This window comes from Prionailurus bengalensis, chromosome D1 (genome assembly GCF_016509475.1).
Source record: "Prionailurus bengalensis isolate Pbe53 chromosome D1, Fcat_Pben_1.1_paternal_pri, whole genome shotgun sequence".
NCBI classification, from domain to species: Eukaryota; Metazoa; Chordata; class Mammalia; order Carnivora; family Felidae; genus Prionailurus; species Prionailurus bengalensis.
In genome coordinates, this window is record NC_057346.1 from 105,651,439 (window position 1) to 105,678,851 (window position 27,413).

The window sequence follows — 27,413 nt, forward strand, 5'->3', positions numbered from 1 at the left end:
GATATGTGATTCGCACCCGCCAGGGGACCAGGGACCGGGGATGTGTCTCTTGCACACACACCACTGGAACGCCTGCAGCAGACTCGCGTGGGGGTACAGGGTCAGAGAGAAAGGGGAGGTCGGTTCATTCAAGGTCATCTTCTGGGCCTGCATGCACAGAGCCCCAGCAAGGAAGTATGAAGAGTCCCTGGGGTCCCCTGGGGTAGACAAGGCCTCAGCTGACCAGCCCTCACACCCAAGAGATTGCACTAGAGTTTGCAAACCCTTCGTGTCTTTGTGATGGAAACTTCTAGAAACCCTGCAACATAGGGATCATCCCCTACTCCATCTTATAAAGGAAGTCTCGAAAGAGGGAAATAAGTTGCCCAAAGATCATTCACCTGGTCAGAAGGGAAAGTCAGCTTCCAGACCCCCAAACCTTCTAGTCCCCACCCTGATATGTTCATCACGATATAATCAAGGTTCCCGGAGCCACGACTGTGTTTTGCCCTTTACACAGATGATTCTGTTTCATCTTCAAGCCATCATGATGTATAGATGAGGAGTCTAGGTACCTTGCTTGAGTCATACACCCAAGATTTCACTACCAGGAAATGAGCCCAGGATCATCAGGGAGCAAAACTCAGCTCCCAGGAGGGGCTGGGAAAGATTTGGGGGGAAGGTGCCCTGACCTGTCCCTGCAGGCTAGACAGGCCCTCGAGGGCAGCCCCACCTCCCTGGGACTCGGGGAAGTGCACACACCGAGCCACCTCACAGAGCCAGCACACCCCCCTCCAGCATAACCTCCAATCTTCTGCCCTCTGCCCTTTTGCCAAAAACCCAGCCCTTGACACCTTGTCACACAAAAGAAAGAGTCAAACCCTCCAGGTCCCAGGACAGAAAACCAACTGACGCAGCCCTGGGGAGTTCCTAGAACAAGAGAACCGGCCTCAGGATCATCGAACCCCATATTTTACAGATAAGTCATCCAAGGCCCTCAGCACCCACCTGGCAATCTGGGGCAATCTGCACGCTGGCACCTGCCCAGGCCAGGGCCCCTCTACCATACCTGCGTGCCCCTCAGCTGCCCATCCAGAACCGGAATCTGATCTTATCATGCCCCACTTTCTCCCTCCTCCAGCCCCAACCCCCCACCAATGATCTGACTGAGCAGGAGCAAAGCCGGCGGGAAAGGATGTACTTCCTGGTGTGGGGGGCGGGGTGTCCTTCTGCAAAGCCTGATCCTCTCAGTGGGACCCCCTTCTCCAAGCTGCCAACTACAGGTTTTCAAGGATTCAGGTCACCGAGTCATTTCACAAATAAATGCTTGGAGAGCTCGTCCCACCATCACCGGGCAGAGGCATCTCCCCTGGCCACCAGGCCATCCCAAGGTCTTTGGCAACCATTGCACAGATTCATTCATTCATTCATTCATTCAACAAACACTGAGGTCCTACTAGGTACCAGGCACATTCCTGGGCCTCCTTCCTCTCCTCCAGCCACCCCTCTCTGCCTCCAGGGCTCAGCTCCTCCCCCTTCCCCAGGCGACCCCAGTGGCCCCTTTGCACTGGCAAGAGGGCAAATCCTGGGGGCGCTGGGGAGTCGCAGAGCCCGGCTGACAGACGCATGCGCACCCCCGGGGGTTACCTGGTGTGGGCCAGGACAGCACAGGCAGGCGCCTCTCTGGCAGAAGCCGAGGAGGTACTGATACCGGGCCCTAAGGGCTGCTAACCCCCTCCCTGCCCCTTCGGCCTCCACACCCGCCCGCATGGCTGGGCTGCTTGGAAAACCCAGCCCCAGCTCAGCTGACTTCCTCTTGTGTCATGGAAAGTTCGATGCTGAGAACAGGAAACTCCCACCTGGGATCTGGGGTCTAATGGGGGACTGTGAGCCTGGGAGGCAGGAGGGGCAACTCTCGGGGGCTGGGCACCCAGAGGGAGGGCGAGAGGGGGGCAGGGGAGGTGGCCCACTGGGCTGGGTGGAGGTGCCCTTTCACTGGGATGGGTCAGGAACCGAGCCTCAGGGGCCCCGGAGTTGCCTCCAACTTTCCAGAAACAAACAGAAGGGATTAGAACCCACGGACTTGTCTGTAATGAAGACTCAGGGATCACATAAAAAGTCAAATTTTCTGTTTGTTTTCTTTGCTTTTGGTACGTGGGGGTGGCGGGGAGTAGCAAAAGTTTTGAAGATGGAGAAACGTGGGTTCAGATCTTAAGTTTGACCTCCTGAGGTCAAGTGCATTGCTTTCTGAGCCTCAGTTTCCTCCTCTGTGAAATGGAAAACTCCACCCACTTCCCCGTGAAGGCCGGGAAGACTAAAAGAGACCACACCCGGGCTCACTTAGATGCTCAGTAAAATCCCTTGTCCCTTTCAAAGTACAGTTATGTAAGCCGAGTGTGGTAACCCAGGGTGTGAAGGGCCACTTAAGACATGAAGCGAGTGTGACCAATAAAAACTTTCTTTCTTTCTTTCTTTCTTTTTTTTTTTTTTTTTTCAGTTTTATTTTTGAGAGAGAGAGCAAGCACAAGCAGGAGAGGGGCAGAGAAAGAGGGAGAGAATCCCAAGTAGACTCCGAGCCATCAGCACGGAGCCCGATGCGGGGCCCAAACTCACGAACCGTGAGATCATGACCTGAGCCGACACCAGAGTCGGACGCTCAACCGACTGAGCCCCCCCAGGCGCCCCACCAATAAAAGCTTTCTAAACATGGAGTCTTTAAGAGAAAAATTCTCCAGAGGGGCCCTCGGACTCCTCGGTGGGCAGAGTGGGGCCCATCTCTGTCTCCTTCACCTCTGCGTCCCTGGTGGGTAGCGCCGGGCAAAATTTTGCCGAATGAATGAATAAAAGTTCTGGGATTTCCAGAGTCACAGGACAGGAAGGAAGGATGTGAGGGCAGGGGGCAGGCCCTGGAAGGGTTAGCTGATGCTAATGCAGAGTCACCTCTGAGGAGGGGAAGGGGTCCCTCTGAATCCTGTATAAGGTGGTCAGTGTGTCCCCCACATCACGACTATCTTGGGGGTCCTCAGCCTTTGACCAGGACCTCAATTCTTGCCTCCCATGAGCGGATACAAAGCACCTGAAATGCTCGGAGAGGAGACAAGGACGGTGTTGAATGAGGGACGGTGGGGGCGGGGTGGGGGGGGAGCAGGCAGGTGTCGAGCAGCTTCTGGAGCAATCTTAGGGCGCAGGAGGGGGCCCAGCAGGAGCAGGGTGGGACGGGTGTGGAGGGGAGGTCACACTTCTTCACGGTCAACCGTGTTGTGTCTCTGAACCTTGTCAGAGGGCTCAGGTACAAGAAGCCCCAAGGAGCCTGGGTCTGGTCTACCCTGCCCTGGAGTGCAGAGGGACTGAACCCGGCCCAGGCCCCTGGGGTTGGGGTCGGGGGGTGCTGCGGCCCTTCCCCTGCGCCCGGTCCCGCCGCCCCCTCTCCCCTACCCCCCCCCCCAACCGGATAATTTGCAGAAACCCAGCCACCCTGCCTCTTCCCCAACAGGCCAAAGGTTGACTCCAGCACTTGTGGGAGCCACATCACAACGTGGAAATGACGCGTACTGACCTAGCGAACGCACACGCACGCACACGCACGCACGCACGCTGACGTGGAGATCACACGCACCGACACGGCGGTCACTCACATGCACACGCACGCAGCCCGACGCAAGCCCAGCGTCCGTGGAGGGACCCGCTTCTTGCGGGGGAGTCACCTCAAATTCCCACCTCATCCCCAGGAAGGGGAGGCCGAGGGCCTCCTCTGGTTTTTCACCGCTGTGCCTGCGGTTGGAACCGATGTGCCCCCCCCCCCAACCTCCCCTGCTCACCACCTAGCGCAGCTCAGTGCCATTTCAGTGCGACCCCTGCCTCGGGGACTGGTCCCCCGCCCCCTCAGTCCCCCCTCGGGCCTCCCCTCTGTGGAGGCCAGGCCTCCTCCCTCTCCGCAGCCCGGCCGAGAGCTCCCCAACGCCGTGGCACCCCCGCCAGGCGGTGTGGCCCGCAGCCTGGCCCGGCGTCCTGCGGTCGGGTGGGGGGACACGGCCCCAGCCCGGCGCGCCTCAGGCAGGAAGCTGGCAGGGGCCGGGGCCGCCATTCGAACTGGGGCAGATGGTTTTGCCAGGAGGAAGTTGACAGTTCAACTTCAAACACGGATGACGCAGGCCCCAGGCTGCCTGCTCCCCTGTCCCACCCCTGCCGCGCCGGCCCGCCCCACCCCTCCTCCCTGAGAGGGAGACCCGGGAACCAGACACCCTTCGCCCACAGGTGCCGAGCTTGGCGAGGCTGAGGCAGGAGGAGGCCGCGCCCATGGGGTCTCAGCAACCACCACTGGCCGCCCTGTACCTGCTGGGGGTGCTGGGTGAGTACCCCTCCTGGGGCATGTACCGGGTATTGGGACTCAGGGGTGCAAGGGAGAAGATGCCAGTTGTTGCTCTGGTCTGACTCAGGCCCACATGGCACCTCTCTGGAGCATCAGGGAGGGCTGAGGCCGCGCTGCTGGTCCCCCCCCCCCACCCTGTCCCTTCACCGCACGTCCCCCATTCTGCTTCGCTCCCGCACCCTTTGAGGTGGGACCCGTGCCCCATCAGACTCTCAGCCCAGAAATCAAGTCGTCCAGCGCCCATCTGGCCCGAGCGTCCTCTGCAGCTGGACCGCCACCCCCCCCAACCTTGAGTGCCCACCTTTTACCTGGATGCACCAGGGACGGGGACTCACGGTCTCCTGGGCAGTTCTGATGATGCTCTGAGCACAGTGGGCCCAGGCAGGGTGGGGGCCACCTCTGAGAACACAGCTGGGTGTGTGTCAGACATGCACCCTTAGGTGCCAGTCTCCCTCGCTCTGTCCCAGGGGAGCCCCAGCCAGGCCCACCAGCCAGGGCGTGAGCACGCACTTGGGTCTGCTCTTGGGCCACTGTGAAAGCCCCCCGGGGCCTCTGAGGAGCTGAGGGGTGGGTGAATCTGGGCCTCCTGTTTGCTGGGAGGGAGTGGGTGGAAGCTGGAGGTCTCCCCATTTATGAAAAGCAGGGGGTAAACTGGACGAGGTCTGCCCCCCTTCTCAAGGGTTTGGGGGTTACCGTGGGGCGAGAGAGATGCTTGCCTATGGGACAGGTGGGAACTGGAGGGGGCTGCGGTTTCCCAGTTTGGAGGGAAAGGACGCTGGGACCATGGCCTGCCTGAGCAGGGAGCCTCAGGCCCTCCCAGACAGGCTGGGGCGTTGCATTTGAGTATATGTGTGTGAGTAGGTACGAATGTGTGTATGTGTAAGTAAGGGTGTGTGTGTGTGTGTGTGTCTTCACGGGCCAGACATGGTCTCCAAATGTAGGTTTACCTCCCCCCGCACATGGACGATGGCCCGTGTGCACACACACGGGCTCACATGGCACTTTTTAACATGAAACTGCAAGAGATCCATGCCTTCTGTCCCCAGGGCAGATGTCCCCAGGGAGGTGGGACCCTCCTGAGGAGCTGCTAGGGCTTCCTTGGCCCTGAGGATTCCTAGGATGGACCCCGAGGTCCCTCAGCTGTCCCTGACCTGTGGCCTCTGACCCGACTGGAGCAGGGAGGCTGGCCAGGCTCCCAGCTGGGGCTGGGGGAGGGACCCTGCTCCATGGGTCTCCCATCCGAATGCCATCAAGGGGCCAGGTCCTGGCAGGATCGGGCAGCTCCCTGAGCCCAGTGGAGCCCAGTGGAGCCCAGAGCCAGGGAGACTTAGAGGCAGCCCCATCACAGGGAGTATGGGAACCATCTGGAACCCCAGGAGCTCACGGTTCCCGGTGTGTGTTTGTGTGGACTGGTGGGTAATAAACATTCCCATCGTTTGGTGGGTCACAGCGTACAAAAGACGCGTAAAGCCGTTTTCCTCTGTAAGTTTCACAACAGCCTGTGAGGTAGGCGGGCCCGTTGCCCCATTTTACAGTCAGGAAAACTGAGTTCCGGAAAAGCCGAGAGGCAGGCCTAGGGCACGGCGCCAGTGAGCAGCAGAGCCGACCCCGGCCCAGCACTCCTGCTGTCACGGAGGCTCCCTGTCCCCGAAGCCACTCACACAAGTAGGCAAATGGCGGCAAAACACAACTGCCACCTGCGGATATGAGCACCAAGGGCAGGGGACCCCGAGGGCCAGAGCTGGGGCTGGGGGCAAACGGCACACATACCCTTTGAGCCATTCCAGGAGGAGACGCCCCACCACCAGACCCCTGGGGGTGCTGCGTCTCCTGGCTGGCCTTCAAGGTTGTGCCAGCAACTTGGGGACCTTTGGGGCATGAAGATGCCTGCGGTACACCTGGGGTGACAGTGACAGCCGCTCCCTCCCGTCGTTGTCCTTAACCCCAAACTGCCTGGGGCTCACCTAGAAGGGAGAGGAGGGCGGAGGCAGCCCTGAGGGTCCGGCCCAGCCACCAGCACTGAAGCATGACCAGCAAGGTCATGGGCTCTGCCGTTTGAATTCTGGCCCGCCACTTGCCAGCTGGGCGGCCTCGGACCACTCTGTCAGCTTCAGTTTCCTCCTCTGCAAAATGGGAATAATAAAAGAGCAGGGGTCCCATAGAGACTTATCAGGATTAAACAAATCAATGAACGTAGGGCTTTTGGTTGGAAGGTCGGTTAGAGGGTAGTAGGTGCTCAGCAAGCACTGATGGTCGTAGTAATCATGACCATCATCATCATCAGGGTCGAGTCAGCAGGAAACAAGGTGATGGAGGACCTGGGGAAGCAGAGTCTTGCCAGACGCTAGCCTGGCCATCGACCTTTCTCTTCCCCAGTCCCTTTGCACAGACTATTCACGCCTTCGTTTCTCCATCTACGAATATTCATGGAGCATCCAGCATGTGTCCAGCTCTGTGTAAACGCACTAGGGACAGCCAGCCCTGGACAAGAGCACCCAAACACTCCCGAGTTTCTAGAGCTCGTGCTAAGTACAACGCAGGAAACAACAACAGCTGAGACTCAGTGGCCAAGCAGATGCAGGAAAGAGCCAGCCGGGCAGAGAAAAGAGGGAAGTGTGCCCAGGGGTTGGCGAGGGCACAGGCAATGGTCAGGACAGGCCCAAGAGGGGCTGGGCATCCATGGGAGAGGAGGGGAGAGGGGCTCTAGCTGCGAGCAGGCTGCCCGGTCCGCGGTTCCACGATGTGGAGGCTGAGGGTCTTGCTGGTTCTGGGAGCAAAGCAAACGGCCAGCTTCTTTTCCCAGGGAATAGAGGGACCTGGGGGCTCAGGGGCTGTCCCTGGCCCTTCCGGTCACTCTGTCCAGCGCCAACACCTCAGCAGGGTTTTCCCCACAGAGACCGAGGAGGGACCTCAACTCCGCCTGATAAAATTGATGGGTCACCTACTCCGTGTGTGCGCACGCGTTGTGGGTGCGTGTATGAACCGGTGCGAGCGTGCTGTGTGCGTCCTTGTGTGCATATGGGTTGTGTGCACGCGCGCGTGTGTGAAGGCCTGTGGGACTTTGGAGTAACGCAGACTGCAGTTTGATTTCTGTCGGGCCACTCACAGATGACAAGAACACGAGCATCTGAGCCTCCTCATCTCAAAATTGGGGATGACGACCGTGCCCACCTTAAGGGACAATGCAATTGTTAAAGGTGGCTCATCCGTTCATTTAGACAGCAAGGATTTATTGAGCACCTACTATATGCCGGCCACTATTCTAAGTGCTGTGGACACAACTGAACAATCGAGATCCCTCCCCTGGTGGATCCAAGATAGTAGTCGGGGTGTGATGGCAAGACCAGTGATGGCCCGGGTGCTGGGAAGTCACGCGTGGGGTGGGGCTGGGGGATTGGGAGTGCTGCAGGGCAGTGGGGGGGGGGAGGGTTGTGCTTACCCAGGGAGGGGGCAGTGCATCTCACAAGGAGATAATATTTGGGCAAATGCTTGTAGGAAGTGAGTGTTCACACTGGGTGGGACTGGTGAGGACGATCCAGGCAGACGGGCCTGTGGGCACCCAGCCGGGTGGGAGGGGCCGTGCAGGCAGAGTAGAAGAGGAAGTGGGGTAAGTGCCCTCGAAAGGAATGGTCCCCCTCACCTTCCCAGGTCCGCACACCCTTATCCCGAGCCTCGGGCCAGATCATTTGGGAACTCAGAATCTTCCAGATCGCAGGTCATACCGTGTATGTGCTGGGCACTCGCGCGCCAGCGAGGTCTCGGGCAACACCCATGTTCCCGTTCAGTGAAACACGAATTCGCACTAAGAGAGACCCATAAAGGCTGCCAATGCCTTCCCGCCAAATCCACCAGAAAAAGTCTTCTGGTTTGGGGGTTTGAGGGATGATGAGGGATGATGGCCCTGAGTCACTTCCTCCCTAGCTTACCACCACCACCATCAACATCACATCCGGTTCCCACAGGGACGCTGAGACTCCCTTTTCCCTTGGGGTACAGCTGGGACAGGTGCGGTGGGACAGGGTAGGGAATTGGTGGTGGTTGGCAGAGGCTAAAAGGGTCCTGCGCCACCACAGACTCCCACGGAGGTATCTAGAGTGAGCCCTTCCCTCACTGGCCTCAGTTTCCCCTATCTGTACGCCAGGGGTAAGCAGGCTCCCGGTTCTCCCAGTTGGCAGATTCCCATAGGGCCTCATCAAGCGAAGATGATGGTATTTCTTGTCCTGACCCCACCATCAGCCAGCTGTGTGCCCTTGGGCAAGTCGCTCGACCTCTCTGAACCTCAGTTTCCCGATCTGAAAAAAAATGAGAATGAGCATGGGCCCGTCCTCACGGGGCTGTGGGTACAAAAAAACTCTGGGATGTGCGACGCTCTGAACAAAACGGAGGGCTTGTCGCTGTCACCTTGGAGACGCACGTGTGGCATGAAATTCAGGCAAATTCAGTCGGACAGAGCAGGCCAGCAGCGAGAGAGCGATCACAGGGTAGACCGTGCCCGTCGTCCTGCCGGCGATCGGCCGGCATCTGCCGGGTGGGACGACGCAGGCCCCTTGCGCGGGATTAGAGGCCCGAATCTGCTGTCTCTTCTGCGGGAAGGGTCCCTCAGGCTTCTTCCGGCAAGAACTGTGTGACTCTCCACGTTCTGCACACAAAAAGACTCCTGATCAAAAACCAACCACTCCGTCTGGTGCTCGATGGGGAAACGGAACTGGGGGCCTTTATGATCTCTGTTTCCCTGAAGCCTTGATACAGACTCGGGTTAGACACGGCTCCACTGATCAGTGTCATTTCAGAAAAGGGGGGCTTCTGACCTTCCAAGTCAGCCTCTCATCAGAGGACAAAAGGAAGAAAAATCCAGAACGCCCCCAGAAGGCAGCCCAACGTGTGGTGTTTGCTATAAATCGGTGAGACGTGTGTGGACTATTCGAGGGAATCGTTGTTTATGGCAAAATGGAGCATCGGACCTCCAAGCCCCACGAAGCCCGTCCGCTGGCTGATCCGGGAAACCGGGTGGTGACGGCCCCCTTCGGTGAGGCTGTCGAGAGGAGGTGGGGTCTGCCATGAAGAAAGCTCACCCTGGGGTCTGCTCGAGGTCAGAGCTCCATCGACGTTCGCTGTCACTGTGACTATCCGTGGTGTCCCAGCCCCTCCCTGGGACCCTGCCGCCATGCCTCCACTGCTTTGCCAGCGTATGGTGGCTGCAAAGACAAATGTGCGTGGGTCCCGGCAGGGCCCGTGAGTGAGCCCGGGGCTGGCCAGCCTGGGCCCAGTCCCAGCTCTGCTGAGTACCGCCAAGTGGAACCGCTAACACGGGCCCACGAACGTGCATCTGTGATTCCAACCCCCCCCACAAAAAACGTTTGTAGATTTCTGGAAAACGCCCTTGGGGCAAATCCTGACCTGAACAAATGGGGGGCTATTTATAATCTCGCGCGTCCCACCTAGTGTGAAAATTCATGTGCTTCGCTGCAGAGCCCATCATGTGTTTGAAGCGGGGGCCCTCCAGACACGGGGTGACAGTAGGGTGCCTCACTCTGCAAATGCGGAGATGAAGAGAGGGGCCGGGAGAGCGAAAACGCAGCCTCTCTCTCTCTCTCTCTCTCTCTCTCTCTCGTGCCGTGCGCTCTGCCTGGGCTCGGCCACTCCAAGCCCGAAATAGTGGGGCTCCGAGGGAAGGCTGACAGGGGAGGGAAGGGGCCTCTGGAGGATTCTCATTCCTGGCCCCAGCTGCTCGGCCATAGTTGTGGATGGCGGATTAGGAAATGACACCACGCGTCCATGCCTCGCGTCCCTCATGGTCTCTCGGGGCTCCAGGCTTCTGTTTGCAGATTCTGCAGCCATAGAGCCTTGGGCCTCAGGCTGCAGGCGGGGGGCCGGCTAAGCCGCAGCCCCAGAGGGTCTCAGAGAGAACCTGAGCGCAGTCTGCAGGGTCCCAGGGAAGGAAGTTGTTGGTCGGACCCCTGTGGGAAGCAGCTAAAAGAATGAAGAAAAATGTCATGGACAATGATAAACCTGAACCTGTCTCTGGACACACAGAATCTCAGCGTCCGCTTCTGCCTGGCCCCCTGCCAGCCACTGAGATACACCAGGAACTAAAGATTATCGATCAGAGAGGTGTGAACCGAGAGGAAGGTGAGGGATCGTGGAGTCTAACTTCCTCATTTTACAGTGAGGAAGCCAAGTCCAGAGAGGCTGGCCAAGGTCACAGAGCAAGTTCGTGGACAAGCCTCCCCATGGCACGTTTCACTAACTGAACGGAATTTCAAGTCCATTCCCTCTCATCAGGTTTGCACATCCCGAAGCATGCAGGATGTTGGTGAAAGACGGGGCAGGCTGTCACAGCCTTCCCTCTGAAGGGAGGGGAGGCAGCGTGACCCAGCAGTCAAGAGCGCAGAGTCTGTGACAGATGGCCTGGCTTGGAGAACCGGCCCCAACAGTCATCAGCGGCTTGGCAAGTTGGCCAATCTTTCTCCATTTCTTCACGCATAAGATGGGGATCAAAATGATAACGCCTACTGCATAGAGCTATGGTGAAGTTTGAGAGAATTAATGTATACAGATGCCCGGATGAGGGACGAGCCAGGAAAGGCTGCCCTACTGAGAACATCAGGCACCCAGAGACAGACAAAGCCCTGGGCTACCTAGACGCCCTTCCTCAGCAGAGCATTTAGGGACTTTACTTAGTTCTCTAGCTTGTTCAGTCTTGCCCAAGAATATTCTCTAAGCAGAGCCTGGGCCATTCTGTGTGAGATCTGCAAGAATGGTCTGGTCCACCCCCTCCCCGCAGAGGATTCAATGTCTGAGGGTTCCAGCACCTCGGGGTCAGGGGCTCTGGCATGTTCATCTCCGCATCCCCAAACGTGGCACTTTGGAGACACAACTAGGTGACAGAGAGCATGGGTTCAGAAGGCAAACTCACAGTTTGAATCCAGTTGTTGGCAGTATCTGCCTGGACAAAGCATTTTCCCCTCTCCCAGTATCCACACCATGATTGGATTCAACTCATATCATAGAGCCGTATGGGAGATTAATAATGATGTCCGTAAGGAACCACCCTGAGTGCTGAGTACACAGTAGGTGCTCAATAATTGTTCGCTTCTGTTAATGATGAATGTTGACTGTGGTGACCTTGGGAATATGACGGTGTCCAGGGGGAGAGAGAAGTGGTGAGACCCCTTTTCTCTGGCTCTCCAAGCATCCCAGACAGGCAGCCATTCCTCCCCGGCAGGCCCGCAGTCCTCCCCAGGCCTGACCAGCTCCACCAGCGGTGACACCAGCCCTGAGCATCACGGTGCCGTGACGGCTTTATCACAAGGGGTCTTGCTTGCGGGGAGAGGGTTGGCTGGCTGGGGCACGTCTTCCCTTAAAATGCTACCACCGCCTCCGGAACACTCAGGCAAAAACGGGCTTTTTTAAACACACCTATGTTTCTTTTTCATCTTGACTTATTTTTGAGAAAGAGAGAAAGGGTCTGCGGGGAGGGGCGGAGAGAGGAGGACAGAGGATCTCAAGCAGACTCTGCACCGACAAAGCAGTGAGCCCAACACGGGGCTCAAACTCACAACCGTGAGATCGCGACCTGAGCCTAAGTCAAGAGCCAGATGGTTAACTGACTGAGCCACCCAGGCACCCCAAACACATTTTTAACACCCGACAGTAATTTCCCCAAAGCAACTTAAACGGAACTATTTGCTCTGTAAAGTGGTGACCCTGGTTCCCAGTCGAGAAAGCAAGTCCGGGAGTCAGGCAGATGGAAATCAAAACACCTACTTCATGCCTGACAAACCTGAGTGGCAAACCCGGGGGGTGGGCTCTGAGGCCACAGAAGCATGGCCCCCGCCCTGTCCCTTGCCGGCCCAAATCAAACCTCCACGGCAGCCACAGGTGAACTGGCCACAGGCTGCTCCGTGAGCTTCCCACTCTGCAGTCAGAAGGGTCTGGGAGAAGGCCTGACGCCCCAACTGGCCCACGTTACAGTCAAACGTGCCTGGGCAGGAGCCACGCCAGAGGGGAGGCCAGATCCCTAAGACCCGTGTTCGCTGGGACAGTGGCCCTGACCCCTTTGTGCCTTACGTTGAGCCAGCCCCAACCTCTCTGAGCTTCGACTTCCTCCTCTAGAAGCTGGGAGCTGTTAAAAATAAATCACTGTCATTCCTATCCCACCATGGGGAGACTAAGAAGTAACAAATGGTGCCCAGGTTGCCCATTCTGGGCCATTTCTCTGGTTCTCTACAACCAGGAAGTTCAAACTTTTTTTTTCAATTATTTTTTAACGGCTTTATTTACTTTTTTTTTTTTAATTTTTTTTTTCAACGTTTATTTATTTTTTTTGGGACAGAGAGAGACAGAGCATGAACGGGGGAGGGGCAGAGAGAGAGGGAGACACAGAATTGGAAACAGGCTCCAGGCTCTGAGCCATCAGCCCAGAGCCCGACGCGGGGCTCGAACTCACGGACCGCGAGATCGTGACCTGGCTGAAGTCGGACGCTTAACCGACTGCGCCACCCAGGCGCCCCTATTTACTTTTGAGAGAGAGAGAGAGAGAGAGAGCAAGTACGCGAGCGAGCACCAACAGGGGAGGGGCAGAGAGAGAGGGAGAGAGTCCCAAGCAGGCTCCACACTGTCAGCGCAGAGCCCGATGCGGGGCCTGAACCCACGAACTGTGAGACCACGACCTGAGCCGAAACTGAGTCGGATGCTTAACCGACTGAGCCGCCCAGGCGCCCCTGAATTTCGAACTTTTTTTTTTTTAGATTGAAAGCAACGCCCGCGACAGTTTTACGTTGCAGCCGAATGCACTAAGAAGTGATCCCTATCTTCACAGCCATTCTCTGTTCTAGTTCATTTCAGTTTGCCAAGATTTGATGGTTGCTATTACTAAATAATTTTTAAGAGATTAATGGTTGTAAGCCTGCGCGTCACTACAAGGGGATAGCCCGCGGAAACGTTGGGAGGCAATGGAAATATTACCTTGACCAGGAGGGTGATCAGACAGATCTATGTATGTGTTAACATTTATAGATCTGTGCACTAAAGGCAAATCAATGTTACTGACGTTCGTTTTAAAAGAAAAGTTTAAAAACAGGAAAAAAAAATTGACCGTAGCCCACAAAATTGGTTTCACGACCCTCCTAGGGGTTCTGACGTGTAGTATGAAACTCCCTGCCTCTGAACCCCATATTGGGGGGCGCAAAAGAGGCCACTGCTCAGGCTGTGTGCTCAGGGTGTAAGGGGGGTGGGGGTTGGCAGGAAGGAGGTTCCACTTCCTGATCTTCCTCTCTCCTTTCTGCAGTCACTTCCTGCCTGGGAGGGCCCAACTTGGAGAATTCAGGTAAGGAAGGGCCATACAGAGGCCTGGAGCAGGGGGTGACGGGGGGTGGGGCGGGGCTGTGATTCCATCAGGCTGTAGGGGGACCTGCCAAGGTGAACCCCACCCTGCAGAGGGAGCGAGCCCCAGCACACACACACACACACACACACACACACACTTAGATGCCCATGTGCGGATGGATGCCCTCGATGGCCGTAAGGCACCATACAAAATGCCAGTCCTCATGATAATTATCATTATAACCCACTCACCATGCAGAGAAAACATACTGGCCCATAAATGCACCCTGCAGAGTCCTGTTTCCTTCTCAGTCCTGCCGGATCTCCCTGGTCAAATGTATTTGCAGCCGAGGCCGCACAGAAAGGCGGCACAAGATTGTAAAGCAGGTCGAATGCCCTGCCTTCGAGGTTGGACTTTAAGAGGCTAGTGTATCCCAAACAAGGTTCCATGGAACGTGTTGGATACAAGGTAGGCAACATCATGTCACTCACTGGAGACTGAACCAGTGTGCCAGCTAGGAAAGCCCCTGAGAAGTCCTGCAGGGAAGAAACCTGTTAAATGTTTTTGTTTTTGTTTTTTAACTCAGCAGTTCTCAGATTCACTTCGCCCCAGACCTCACGCTTTCACGTCTCCTAAGATCACATCATGCTGAATGTATTTTGGGAGAAACGTGGCTAGAGTCTCGCGAAGCCACGTGCAACCAGAAGGGGCCGCAGGGGCCTTGGCGGGCCTACAGAGGCATCCTAGCTGTGAGTTCTGGCAAGTGGCTTGTCCTCTATAAGCCCCAATTTCCCCACCTATAAAATGGGGAGAAAAATCTGTTCCCTGGTGGGGATTCAGTTAGTCTGCTCGCTGGAGGGAAAGCTTCAGAATATCTTGCCAATGTCAGGTGTTGGAACAAGTCCCCTTCGTCTCTAACTAGTCTAGTGACCTTGGCAAGCCCTAGCGAGCCCCGTGCTTCTGCTCCCCAAGCCTAGAAGAAAAAGGCAGCCTGACCAGAAGTTTCCGACCAGGGAAAATCTCTACCTCCCAATCACTTGGAAAAATCTTTTTACATTAAAAAAAAAAAAAAAAAGTCTTGAATAGGGTAATACAGTTGCCTGGCTTAAAACTTTAAAAATATAAAAAGACTTACAGTGAAGAATCTCATTTCCATTTCTGTTTCCCATCTGCCCAGTCCTTCCCTCACCCTAACACCCCAGGTGACGGCCACATGGATTCCTGTCTGGTCTCCCTTTTCAGAATCTACGCAGAAGCAAATATACACCCTTATTCTCCCTCTCACGGAGCTTTATAAAATCACACCCTCCGTGTTCCTACCTATCATCCAACGATTCCACTCCTAGGTATTCACCCATGAGAAACGGAACACGTGCCCCTACAGACAGACATCAGTTCAGGAATGTTCCGTGCGGCTTTGTTCACAGCAACCAAATGGCAGCTCGATGCACAGACAGTGGCCTGGCCACACAGTGAGACACTATTCCACAATAGAAAGGAAGGTGAGACATGTCAGGATGCAGAGAAACCGCAAACACGGAGAGAAAGAAGCCAGACAAAAAACACAGAACGGCAAAAGCAAAAACACACGGTAACGAGTCCACTTACATAACGTCTGAGAAGAGGCAAAACTCCTCTTTCGCGACAGAAAGCAGATCGGTGGTCGCCTGAGGCGGGATTCAGGGAAACTGACTGCACAAGGGACACCAGGGAACTTTCCGGGTGACGGAAACGGGCTGCAACTCGAGCGTGGTGGTGCTTACACGCGGCTGTACATCTGTCAAATTCCATTGAGCAAGTGCCCTTAAAATGAGTGCATTTCACTGTGTATAAGTCGTGTTCACAAAATTGATTTAAAAGTTAGAAAAATCAAAACGGGTGCCAGGCCCGATTTCTATGGAAACAGAATTTGCAGGAGTGGGGCGATCCTGCTGGAGAACGGGGGCTGAGAACCCGCCATTCCGAGCTCCCGTCGGCTCCGAGGTCTCGAGCCCCATCCTCTGGGGTCCAGTTTTGGGGGACTGCCCCAGTGTGTGGGAAGTCCCCGCAGCGCCCCAGAGGACGGAGCTCCCAGGATCAAGGCAGGCAGGCAGCCCCGGGGTGGGGGGGGGGGGGGCGGTGGTCAGAAGACAGCCTGGCTGGGCATGGGAACCCGGTGGAGTGAAGGCCGTGAGGGGTCCCCCACGGAGGGCCCTTCCCATCCTGACCCACCCGCATACACCTCTTTGACCCCCCAGGGCTCCGGGTGAGACTGACACGCTCCAACTCGCACTGCCAGGGCCAGCTGGAGGTCTCCTTCACGAACAGCGAACCATGGCGCACGGTGTCTAGCCGGAGCTGGGGGAAGAACCTGAACCACTGGGAGGACCCCAAGCAGGCCTCAAATCTCTGCCGCCTGCTGTCCTGCGGAGAGGCCGTGGCCTTTGCCCACTTCCCTTACTTCAACAGTCCCAAGAACCAGATCACCTGCCACGGACTCGTGGGGTCCTTCTCCAACTGCAGCTTCAGCAACACAAACCAGAGGGACCCTCTGGGCCTGATCTGCCTGGGTGGGTAACTAGCCGGCCACACAGTGTGCTCGGCCTGCGTACCAGCCCCGAGGAGGCTGCCCCGGGGCCTGGGATCTGGGGCCTGAGCAGGCAGGTGGAAGGGAGCTCCTGATTGACAATAACCTCCCCCCACAAAGAAACACACACCATTGGGGAACTGGAGGGGGAGGGCTTGGGGGAGGGAGCACCTGTCTGGTGGGAGGGAAGAGGCCCAAAAGCGGATTCTGCCGATTGCTAACATTAAGGTCTCCTCTTAACCTTCATTGTACCCACCGTGAAATGGGCTGGTGCTGCCCGCCCCACAGGAGGCCTAGAGACAACGTGTGGGGCAAGTGGGCTTAACGGGGCCAGTGGCACTTAAATCCTGACTTCCAGGTCTTTCTCAAAACTGCCAGGGGCTCCCAGCGCTCCCCCCCACGCCCCCATCCCACATTCTCTCCCTGAAACCTCCAGTCCTCCCTCCCCAGGGCTCTTGTCCCTCCTTCACCAGAGTGTGTTTTATTGCAGAGCCGCCCAGGACAGCACCTCCTCCCACGACCCCCCCACCCACAACCACTCCTCAGCCCACAGGTAAGAGGATTCTGAGGTCCCTGGGGGCAGGGTGCTGTATTTAGCCAATGAAAACACAGGATGCCCAGTTGCCTTTGAGTTTCAGACAAACGTGGAAAGGCTTCGTGTTTGTCCCGTGCAATATGGGGCCTCACCACCTCCCACGGCTGTCGGCCAGTCTTCCATTTGTCCCTGTGTTAGAGCCAAAGGGCGGGGAGCAAGGAAGCCCCCACTGCCAGCCCCGCCGAGCTCAGGCCTGCTGCCCTCTGTCTCCCCCCGCAGCCCCTCCCAGGCTGCAGCTGGTGGCAGGGCCCGGGGGCCTGCGGTGTGCCGGCGTCGTGGAGTTCTACTGGGGCAGCCGGGGTGGTGCCATCAGCTACGAGGCGCAGGACAAGACCCAGGACCTGGAGAACCGTATCTGTGAGGCCCTCCAGTGTGGCTCCTTCCTGAAGCATCTGCCAGAGGAGGACACCGTCAGGGCCCAAGACCCAGAGGAGAGCAGGCCCTTGCCAATTCGATGGAAGATCCAGAACACGAGCTGTGCCTCCCTGGAGCAGTGCTTCAGTAAAGTCCAGCCCCGTGAGGGCGGCCAAGCTCTGGCCATCGTCTGTTCTGGTGAGTGAGTCCCGGTGAGGACCGGACGGGGCGCCCCCAGACGGTCAGTCAACGCTTGTGTCTGGAAACCCCTGCATGTAGCACAGGGCACTGGGCACTACGAATGGGAGGGAAACAGAGGCCCGGGTGGGGAGGCTGCAACTCAACACCCAGCGCCTGGGGAGTCCCTGCAAAGTGACACCAAACAAGCCCAATGCATTGCTGGCATGGCGGCCACTCAGGAAGGTGGGGTCAGCAGGACTTCCAGGACGAAGCCAGGTCTCCCTTAGGTTTGGAAGGAGGAGAGGAGCATGGGTTTGGGGGGAGCAGAGCACAGAGGGCGTTTTAGGTGGGAGCTGTGACTTGTGCCAAGGACCAGAGCAGACGGGGTGCTTGGAGGGGAAGCAGCCTTGCCGGAGGGGAGTTTGTAAATCCCAGAGACCGAAGAGGGTGGAGCGGTGGTGACAAGCGGGAGGTCCCCGAGGCACAGCAGGCAGAGAGAGACCAGAGCAGGTCCTCCGAGAGCTTCCTGCGGAGGCTCCTGCACGGAGGGCAACCAGAAGCCTGGGTATCCGACGTGGCTGAGGGGAGGAGGCCAAAGAGGGAGGCCTAGGGGACCCCAAAACCAGGACCGCAGGTCAGATTGAGAATAATCCTAGCACGCCTTGGGAGGCGGTGGGTTCCCATCCCCGGAGGGTTCTAGTGGAGTCCAGACTGTAAGAAGTCATACCTCCCCGGCACTCACATGGGGCCAGGGACGTTCCCAGGACATTCGTTCATTTTCACAACAACCCAAGGAAGTGGCTGCTATTATGCCCACGTTACAGATGAGGAAGCTGAGGCTCAGAGAAGTTAAATGTCTTGCCCAGCATCCCAGAGCACCAGCTGGGATTTCTACTCCAGCGGTGTCACTCCAGGCCCCCACCTGTCTCAGCCTTGGCTGCCTAAAGTGCGGTCCTGGACTGACCCGGATCTGCATTTCAGCAGGGTCCTTGGGCGGGGCGGGAGGTGCATGCATGAATCTAGGAAGCTTTGCCCTGGACCACTGGGCTATCCCATTAGCAGACCTGCTCCCACCCCCACCCCTCCCCTCCCCATCCGCCAACCTCCCCACCCCCAGCCCAGGTGTATACTTATGGTGAATGAGTGAAAACACTGCCCCTCCAAGTAGAAGCAGCCCCCTCCACGCCCCCCACCCCCACCCCAGGCCCAGGGTTTCCTGGCCTGACGAGGGAAAAAAACGGTCTGGCTCTCAGCCCCACCCACCCCTGCCCTCCAGCAGGCTACAGCCTGCAAAACAGACCCAGAGGCCTTGCCTTTGAACGGCTTTTCTAAATAGAACACTTACTGGGGCCTTGAAGACAGATGTTGCTATGGAAACTGGCCAAGCCGGTGAGATCACAAGTCACTCTACCCTGAGCCTCGGCTCAGGGGGGCCTCGGCTGAGGACCCCGGCAGTGGACCCCAGGCCCCACCCTGACAAGCAGAAATGGATTCGGTGTCTCTCTCTGAAAGGACCAGGCCCTTTCATGAAAGCCCACCCCTCGAGGCTGGGCAGAGGATTCCTGGGTTCTGTCCCATCCCGGGCCTCAGTTTCTCCTTTCGGGAAAAGCACTCCCACCCGGCCCCCTCCCCCAAGGAGCAGCAGGAAAGTGAGAATGGTTCCCAGAGGGAAGTGGACCCAGGAGGAGCCTGTTTCTCGCTGCTCCTGTCTTACCTCCACCTGCTCGGGCGCCGGGCGCCGACTCCTTCCCACGGTTGCCGCGGGCGTCTCCCCTCCGCCAGATTCTCCCCTGAAAGCGCCGGTGCCCGCACGCCTCCAGATAGCTACCGGCCGCTGCCCAGAGGTGCCAGGGAAAGAGCTTGATGGGGGAAATGCCAGAAGATGCAAGAAGGGGGGAAGGACAGGAAGAAAGGTGCTCCCAGCCGCCCATGAGCTGGGCTCTGCCGGGGCCCCCTCTTGGCCGGCGACCTGGGGGCCCCCGTGGCCGGGCGTGTAGGCCAGGGGCCGAGGGAGCTCCCTCCGAACCTCCCACCTGACCTCCATTGCGTCCCCTCTCCAGATTTCCAGCCCAAGGTGCAGAGCCGCCTGGTGGGACGCCGCAGCCTGTGTGAGGGGTCCGTGGAGGTGCGCCAGGGCAAGCAGTGGGAAGTCCTGTGCGACAGCCCCCGGCCCAAGGGCACGGCGCGTTGGGAGGAGGTGTGCCAGGAGCTGCAGTGCGGCAGCGTCGACTCCTACCGGGTGCTGGATGCCATCGAGACCTCCCATGGGCTCTTCTGTCCCCAGGAGAAGCTGTCCCAGTGCTATCAGCTTCAAGAGAAAAAAGCCTACTGTAGGAGGGTGTTTGTCACATGTGAGTTGGCCACGGCCCACGGTGGGTTTTCTCTCTAGAACCTAGTCAGTGAGCATGTTTCTGAAGGACAGGATCCAGGAGCCCCGGAGCCCTAGAAAAGGATGGAGAGGTGGCAAATGGGGGAGAAGGGGCGACTGTGCTCAGACAGCAGTGAACGTGAACGGCACGTAGGAGACTGACCACAATGAAGTAGGGAATTTTCATCCTATCTTCTACTCTTCCGGGATGGAAGATAGAAAAGCAAGAGAGAAATGGTAATAGAATAACGTGTGAAAGAGAGGGAGGGAGGGAGGGAGGGATGGATGGATGCATGGGAATTAGAATATGATGGCAAAGTGATCACTTATAAGCAATGGGCAAGGGTAGGAAGTTAAATAGTTGATAACAAGAGTGGCAAATGATAGCTGGATGATGAATTGCTGGATGACAGATGGGGGACAGATGAATGGGTAACAGAGAATTCGAGAAAGGGGGGAGAGGAGGAGGAGTAGATAACTGCCTTCCAGACAAGCTGGTGAATTACTGCAAGGAGCAAGAGGGAAGGGCAGGGGTACAAATGGGGCGGGGGAGCCAACTGGCCAGTAGCTTCTCTCCGAGCCTACGGTTTCTATACCCCGGGCAGGACCGCCCTGACGTCTCTGTCTCCCCCAGGCCATGACCCAAACCCAGCAGGCCCGGGCGCAGGCACCGTGATGAGCATCATCCTGGGCCTTGTGCTCCTGGCCGTGCTGCTGGTCGTGTGCGGCCCTCATGCCTACCGAAAACTGGTGAAGAAATGTAGGTGCGGGCGCTCCAAACACCCTCCCTTTCAAGCCCCTTTAAGAGGAGCCGGGTGGGCGGGAGGGCACCTCTGCTTCGCCACCCAGCTCCGCCCAGCCCCACCCCTCTCCTGCCCATAGGAACAGAAAGAGAAAGTCAGGAACATGGTAAGAAGTGCTGATTGGCGCACACCGGGGGAGGGCGTGTCCACTCTTCAGACTGGGGCACGCCCCCCGGCCTCCGGGCCATACGTCCCAGGCCTGGCTCCACCCCCTGGCGGCCACAGGATGCTGATCGTGCCGCTTCCTCTCTGAGCCTCAGTTTGTTCATCCATCTAATGGGCGATTGTCGTGAATATAGGGGGCTGTTATCCTAGCCTTGCAGAACTCTGGAGAAAATTCTTCAGGGACAGGAAGCGAGATTAGAGAGGCTGAAAAGAGAAGGCCTGGAAGAGTACAGTGTTGGCCAGGTCCCCAGCGCCCTCCTAGGTTCTGGTTCTAAAGCCCTGTGGTTGTTTCTCTTGGAGAAGCAGCCCCTAGACAAGCTCCTTCAGCATGAGATTGGTCCAGGTACCCTCCTGAGCAAGTCAGAAAACTGAGACCCTGAAAGACTTCAGGGGACAAAGTTCAGCAGTCCTGCCTTCAGCTGCACCTGCCTCCCTTCTCCACTCCCTCACCCCCTACTCCCCCCATCCTTCCCTCCCACGATCCCTGCCCAGCCCTTGTCCTCACGTGCCTTTCCTGTTGCCCAGTCCGCCAGAAGAAGCAACGCCAGTGGATTGGCCCGACAGGAATGAACCAGAACAGTAAGTGTCCCCAGAGGCAAGGTCCTCCCTCAGCCCCAGCCAGTGTCCACAGGGGTCACGGCTCACTGCTGACCACAGATGGAGGAGCCAGCAGCTACTTGAGGCCTCTGACCTCCACCGTGCTCACCTAAGGCGGGGCTGTGGTCACCAGGTGTCCTAAGGTGGGGCTGTGGTCACCAGGTGTCCTAAGGTGGGGCTGTGGTCAACAGGTGTGAACAGGTGGTGCTCCGAAAGGAGGACTCCATGATCACATAGGTTTAGAAGTGGAGGAGTTAAGCAAAATTAGAGTTGGTTCTTTATTTCAGGACTTATCAGAACCTTAACGGGCATTTCTGCAAGAAAGGTTGGCCAAGCTAGTTTTATCACGGAACAACTTTAAAAGGCCAGTGTTAAAACATTTTGAAGCAGCTAGCCCATCCTCTACCCTTGTTCTTCATCCTCTCTCCTAGACCACCCTAATGGATGGAATTATGGCCCTCCTCCCATTTTCCACTCCACATTCTTCCTTCCCTTTTGCAAGTCGAGGGTCAGATCCTCAAGAAGGCTCCGTGTTGTGGAGGGTTTTTGTTCTGTTCTGTTTTGTTTTACAAGACAAAGCCCTCAGTTCCAGGAGAGGAGGGACTGCGTCTGCCCCTATCACTTGTGTTCCAATTCCCTGCTTAATACATGTTTGATGAATGACTAACTGACCAGCTGAAGGCCCATCCCACCAGTCAGATTGCTGGTCAACCCCCAGCTCCTCTCAAAGTCTGACCCCTGCAAGCGTGAGCCCACCCAGGAAGAAAGGAGTAGAGGGATGCATCCCAGGAGCTGTGGGTGCCATAGAAATTCTGGGCCCCTGTGGGGAAGGAGGAAGAGGACAGAGCAGCCAGGCTAACGACACCATCTCCTGCACCTGTTCAGTGTCTTTCCATCGCAACCACACGGCCACCGTCCGGTCCCAGGTTGAGAACCCCGCAGTGTCACACGTGGAGAATGAATACAGTCACCCTCCTAGGAACTCCCACATCTCTGCTTGCCCAGGTGAGCAGCGGCCAATGCTTCCGGGGATGAAGGCAGGTGGGAGCACAGGTCATGCGACGGCCCAGAGAAGCGATGCCCCCGGGGGCGGGAGGTGGGGGGCGCTCCGATTGCCCTTTGACAGCGGTCACAGCAGGGTGCGGAAGGGATACGGCCTTAACAGGCCTGAGCTGTCCCCCCGGAGACCATGAGCCACTCAACTAGAGAGAAGAAGAAGCTGGGGATGCCATTAACCGCGGCACCGCTGTGACCTAACAGGCCTGTTTCTCTGCGGGGCCTTGAGGGCCGGATGGTAAACGAGGCCCCTCGGATTCTTTCGAGGCAGAACAGAGCTATCTGCGGCCTGCAGGAGCCCTGTATCGAATGCTCCCTGACTGGCACTAACAATTAAGCCCCAGGGAGCCTGGAGTTCAGTATCATTACTGAATGCTGGCTGATTTGATCAAAACAGATCCGGGACTGTCCAGCCACCAGCTCATAAAGCCCCTGTGATCTTCAAACCCCCACGGGCTTCTGGGCTTTCTCTCTTTCTCTCTGTGGCCTGGGGGGATAGAGCCTGCTGCAAATGGCTTCTGTTCTTTCTGCAGCTCTGGAAGGGGCCTTGCATCGTGTTTCCACCCAGCCCGATAACTCCTCCGACAGTGACTACGATTTGCACGGGGCTCAGAGGCTGTGAAAGGTGAGCCCGGCTCCCCGGCCCTCCGTTCCTCCCTTCCTGCCCACCCTACCCGTCCAGAGCGGGGGACTCGGCACATCTTGACTCCTGTGGAGAGAGAGGATAACGTTAACAATTTAGGGGATGGGCGCTGATTTGGCAATTATGGCAGAAGGATCGTCAACCTTAACACCTCCTCCTAAAGTCCATCCGAGAAGGCCACCCAAAGGAGCCCCTGTGAACTTCCTGATGGACCTACACCCCTCTGTCCCTGCCATCAGATCAGGGGCTTGGGGCCCGTCCCCCCATCTCCCTGAACCATCTCCAGGGTGTGAGGTTTCCTTCCCTTCTCACCCCACAGAACCAGCACCAGGCACAGAACGGCAAGAGCCCGACCTTTTTCCGGAACACTCTGCATTCGCCCCTTGGAAATTATTTCTGCCCCCAAACCAGGAAAGGGACCGAGGCAAGGGTGCCTTCCGACATGTCCTACGTCCCTGCCGCCGAATGCCGCGGGAGCCTGGCCCAGTGAGGACCCCCAAAACAGCTCGGCTGCACCTCTGAGTGCGGAGGCCGTGAAAGGCAGAGCCCAGAGACAGACACGCGGGGAGCAGCGCCGAGAGGAATCAGTTCTGTCCTCAGACTCTGCCCCCAGTGAGGACAAACAAGGAAGCGCCTCTCTGCCGTGGGGGTGGGGGCTCAGTTCTCTAGTGGATGTTTAATATGTTCTTTGTAAATAACAGCTTTTCTACTTCCTGAGAACTGGGGGGCCTCACATCCTCTGTCCAGGGTCCGGCCCCCGGACCCCTCTGGGGACATCGGTGTGGCTGTTGTGGTCAGAGGACTTCACACCCTAAACGAAGCCACTGTGTGGCCCGCAACTGCCACCTGCCTCGGAGCCCATCGCCACTCTCCCTCTGCGGCCACCCTTCGCCCCCCTTTCGCCCCCCACCCCCGCTCCAAGACGTCTTCCCTAACAGAGAACACTAGACCTCTGGGGCCGCTGGCTGCCAAGCCCAAAGGGCCACCTCACTGCCTGGCACAAAAGGGGCACCTAGGAAATCCCTAGCCGATTTGGGGTTTTATTTCCAACAGCAGTTTGAAGTTCAAAGCTGTAGTGGTTTCAGCCAATCACAGTTAACTTCTTTTTTTTTTTTAATCTTTTATGTACTTATTTTTTAATGTTTATTTTTGAGAGAGAGAGAGCATGAGCCAGGGAGAGGCAGAGAGAGAGAGAGAGAGAGAGAGAGAGAGGGAGACACAGAATCCAAAGCAGGCTCCAGGCTCTGAGCTGTCAGCACAGAGCCTGACGTGGAGCTTGAACCCACAAACTGCTAGGTCATAAACTGAGCCGAAGTCAGACGCTTAACCAACTGAGCCACCCAGACGCCCTAACTTCTTTTTTTAAGTGTATTTATTTGAGAGAGAGAGAGAGATCATGCTTGCACACACACACACGAGCACACATTACCCTGCAGTGAGTGCCTGGGTTTCCTTAGCAAAAGGAAGAAAGGATGAGCGAGAGTGGGGGCATCTCACTGGGAACTTGAAGATCCAGTAAAGGCAGAGGGCCCGCGGGGCCCCGCTAAGCCCTTGGGCACCGGTCCCCTAAGAAGGCATCTTGGGTCTGGGACCTTCCTCCACGCCATCTGTCACTGTATTCACTGGGTGCAAAAGCTCTTTACGGTCCAAGCTGCAGATGCCAACTCTGAAAAGGCGACAGGAAGTTACTAGAACGATATGGGGGAGGGGTGCCCACCGAATCAGGGGAGCCAGGGGTACTGGCCTTCCAGAAGAATCTAGTCAGCGCCCTGCCAACACCTTCCACCCAGGCCTCCCGTCCTCCCCTGCCCAGGGCCCAGAGTCCTGTGAGAGCCCAGTGGCCAAGCCCAGCTCTCTGATCTGCCCCCAAACACGCTGGGGATCCAGAACCAGGGACACGCAGTCACCTTCCTACACTTGGCAGGGGGGGAGGGGTTCCTCAAAAGGGACCGGAGAGCCTTCTTCGGGAGGGCTGTCGGGGAGCAAGAATTCCTGTCTCTTCAGAGGTCCTTCGAGCTGGACTCGGAACCAAATTGACATGAGCCCAATCAACGGGACAAAACCAAACGTAATCGGCATCCGTACGGGGCATCCACGCAGACATGGAAATCCCAAACGTGGACCACATGAGGTCTCTGTGTCATTCTGAACTCAGGAGAAGGGGTAGGGCTCTGGGACTTCAAGGGAAGGAACGCACTGCGCTTCGCGGGGCGATAAAAAGCGCAGATGTTTGGGAATCGGGTGTTTGCCCCGCCGCACAGATGGGTCACTCAGATAACATTTATCTCTGGCAAGAACACCTATTCTGGAAAGACCTCCAATTTAGATTCTTCCATGTAGTAGAGGGCGGGGCAAAAGCTTCTCTGGAGCCCTCAGAGTCTGATGGCCTTCAGCTCAAAATAGCCCGCAAGCCAAAGTGGCCGTGTTGGGGCAGCCCGCCCCCAGTCCCTCCAGGGCAGAGGCTGTGCCCCCAGTCCCTCCAGGGCGACCAGCACCTTTCGCAATAAAAGCTCTTGACTCTCTAGCTTGGCCACCGTGCACGGCCTCAACACAACCATGACCTGCTTAAAACCCACCCAACACCCCCCCCCCCAAAGGAGCTGCGTTGAGGTATAAAAATCTTTTTAGAAACCTCGTTTTCCAAGTGGTGGCGGGCTTGGGTGGTGCACTCCAAAAAAGATCTACCTGTTCGGTTGGACCGTCGAGTAGGAACGCTCTCGGCCTCGGAGACGCCCCCGGGGGGGAGTGTGAGTGTGCAACCCGGCTCAAGCACACCCTCCTCGAGCGGAGTCCGGGAGACTGAGGCCCCGGAGGAAAGCTCACCGTGAGTAACCAGGAACAAGTCTAGCTTTGAGGTTGTCGTGCCTCTAGGACCTGGGAGTACAGAACGGGACTAACGTGACGGCCGAGCGGACGTTTCGAGTGGCCTGGCCCCAGCTAACTCAGCGAAGGGCCCTGCTCACTGAAGCCAGGAATAGCTTTGAGGCTCTAAATTTGACACTCAGGGTGTGTCCTTGGGCAGCTGGCTCTGTGGCCAGGGGAGGCCCCCTGCGGTGGGTGGGCGGGGAAGGCGCCTGGTGATTTCACAGATGCAGGGCGGCGGGGAGAGGCGTGGCAAGCCTCTGCGAGATCTAAGGTGTGGAGGGCCTGCGGGGAAGGCAGGGCCAGGAGCAGCAGGGGCACCCGTGCCCCCGGATACCAGCTGAAGCATCTCTCCATCAAGCCCTTCCTCAGAAAATGGTGCCGCCTCCCTGCCGCGACTCTGGGACCAAGGCCAAGCCAGGGACCAGATTGTGCTGCCAGAGTGAGATTTTTGGCCTCTTCCTACAAAGCCAAGTTGTCTTCTAGCCCTCCCTGGTGTCCTGTGTCCCTAGTCCTGGACACCTGCAAGGCAGGGCCCGAGTTCAGGAGGTGGGGGGGGGGGGGGAAGGCCCTAAAACTTTGAGGGATTCTCAACCCAGGGATTCTCAACGTGGGCTTAGATCCCCCGAGCTTTTTTCAGGAGTGTGACTCTGGAAGGCGGACGGCTTCGGACACCACAAAGGCATCGCACAGTGGAGGAGCCCCTGCGGGCGGTCAGGCAGCCGGGAGTGGGTCCTGCCCCCGCGCCCCCGGGCTAGGCGACCTGGTCCCCGGCCCACCCATCGTGCAGTCTCCCTCGCCTGCTTCGGATCTGGGGCTCCAAGCGCTGTTGAAAGGACCCAACAAGCTCATGCAGGTCACTTGGCCCTGCTGAATATCCAATGCTGGCGATGCACAGCATCCCTGCGTGGTGTCCACAGGCAGTCCGTCCTTGTCACTTTGCAGGGAAGGAAAAGTGGAAGGGCTGACTTGAGGGCCCATTGGAAGCCTGGTCTCCTGCCTCCCCCGGAGCCGCCCTTACTGCTGAAAGCGGGAGGTGCCCTCCCAACCCTCGTGATAAAAAGCCCGCTGAGCTCACGGCGGAGAGGGAGCAGGCTGGGCGGTGGCTGAAGACCACTCGGTACGCGGCCAGTTTCGTGCCCCACCGTCCCTCGATCCGTTTAGAACCTGGAAGGGAAGACGTGGCCCCACCCGGGGGTCTTGGCCAGGCCGACAGCAGGCAGGCCCTGTCCCCCAAGCGGGTGGCAGGAATGCGACGCCAGGCTCCCTAGGCTGAGCCCCGCACGCCCCCTGGTGGGGGCCTGTGGCCTCGCGTGGCCCAAGCTCTGGCCCAGGAAGAGGCAAAAACATAGGCCCCCAGCGTGAAAGAAAACACCGAAGAATGGGATGAGCACTGGGTGTGGTATGGAAACCAATTTGACAATAAATTTCATATTGAAAAAAAAAGAAAGAAAGAAAACCAGAGAGTAGGGGAGAAAAGGGGAAGGTCGTCAGAGCCTAGCCCCAGGGCAAAGGCGCAGGGGAGGGCAGCAGCTCAAGAGAGGACAG

The 27,413-nt window shown here is 57.5% G+C and overlaps 1 protein-coding gene across 1 annotated transcript; it reads left to right on the top strand.

Annotated features, from left to right (window-relative positions):
- The first annotated feature begins 4,190 nt into the window (after positions 1-4,190).
- On the top strand, positions 4,191-23,723 carry CD5 (CD5 molecule). Its single transcript, XM_043581282.1, has 11 exons — positions 4,191-4,327; positions 13,638-13,676; positions 15,914-16,225; positions 16,733-16,795; positions 17,057-17,389; positions 19,432-19,722; positions 20,374-20,499; positions 21,233-21,286; positions 22,190-22,309; positions 22,894-22,985; positions 23,323-23,723. Exons 1-10 carry the CDS (start codon positions 4,276-4,278, stop codon positions 22,980-22,982), a joined length of 1,479 nt encoding a protein of 492 aa, XP_043437217.1. The 5' UTR covers positions 4,191-4,275; the 3' UTR covers positions 22,983-22,985; positions 23,323-23,723.
- Positions 23,724-27,413: the final 3,690 nt, after the last annotated feature.

What these genes read in the sequence shown, in the direction of transcription:
- CD5 (XM_043581282.1), top strand. Translation starts at nt 4,276, where the DNA reads ATGGGGTCTCAGCAACCACCACTGGCCGCCCTGTACCTGCTGGGGGTG. An exon ending in AACCACTCCTCAGCCCACAG is followed by an intron (nt 16,796 to 17,056) that starts GTAAGAGGATTC and finishes CTCCCCCCGCAG; the next exon opens with CCCCTCCCAGGCTGCAGCTG. An exon ending in CCACATCTCTGCTTGCCCAG is followed by an intron (nt 22,310 to 22,893) that starts GTGAGCAGCGGC and finishes TTCTTTCTGCAG; the next exon opens with CTCTGGAAGGGGCCTTGCAT.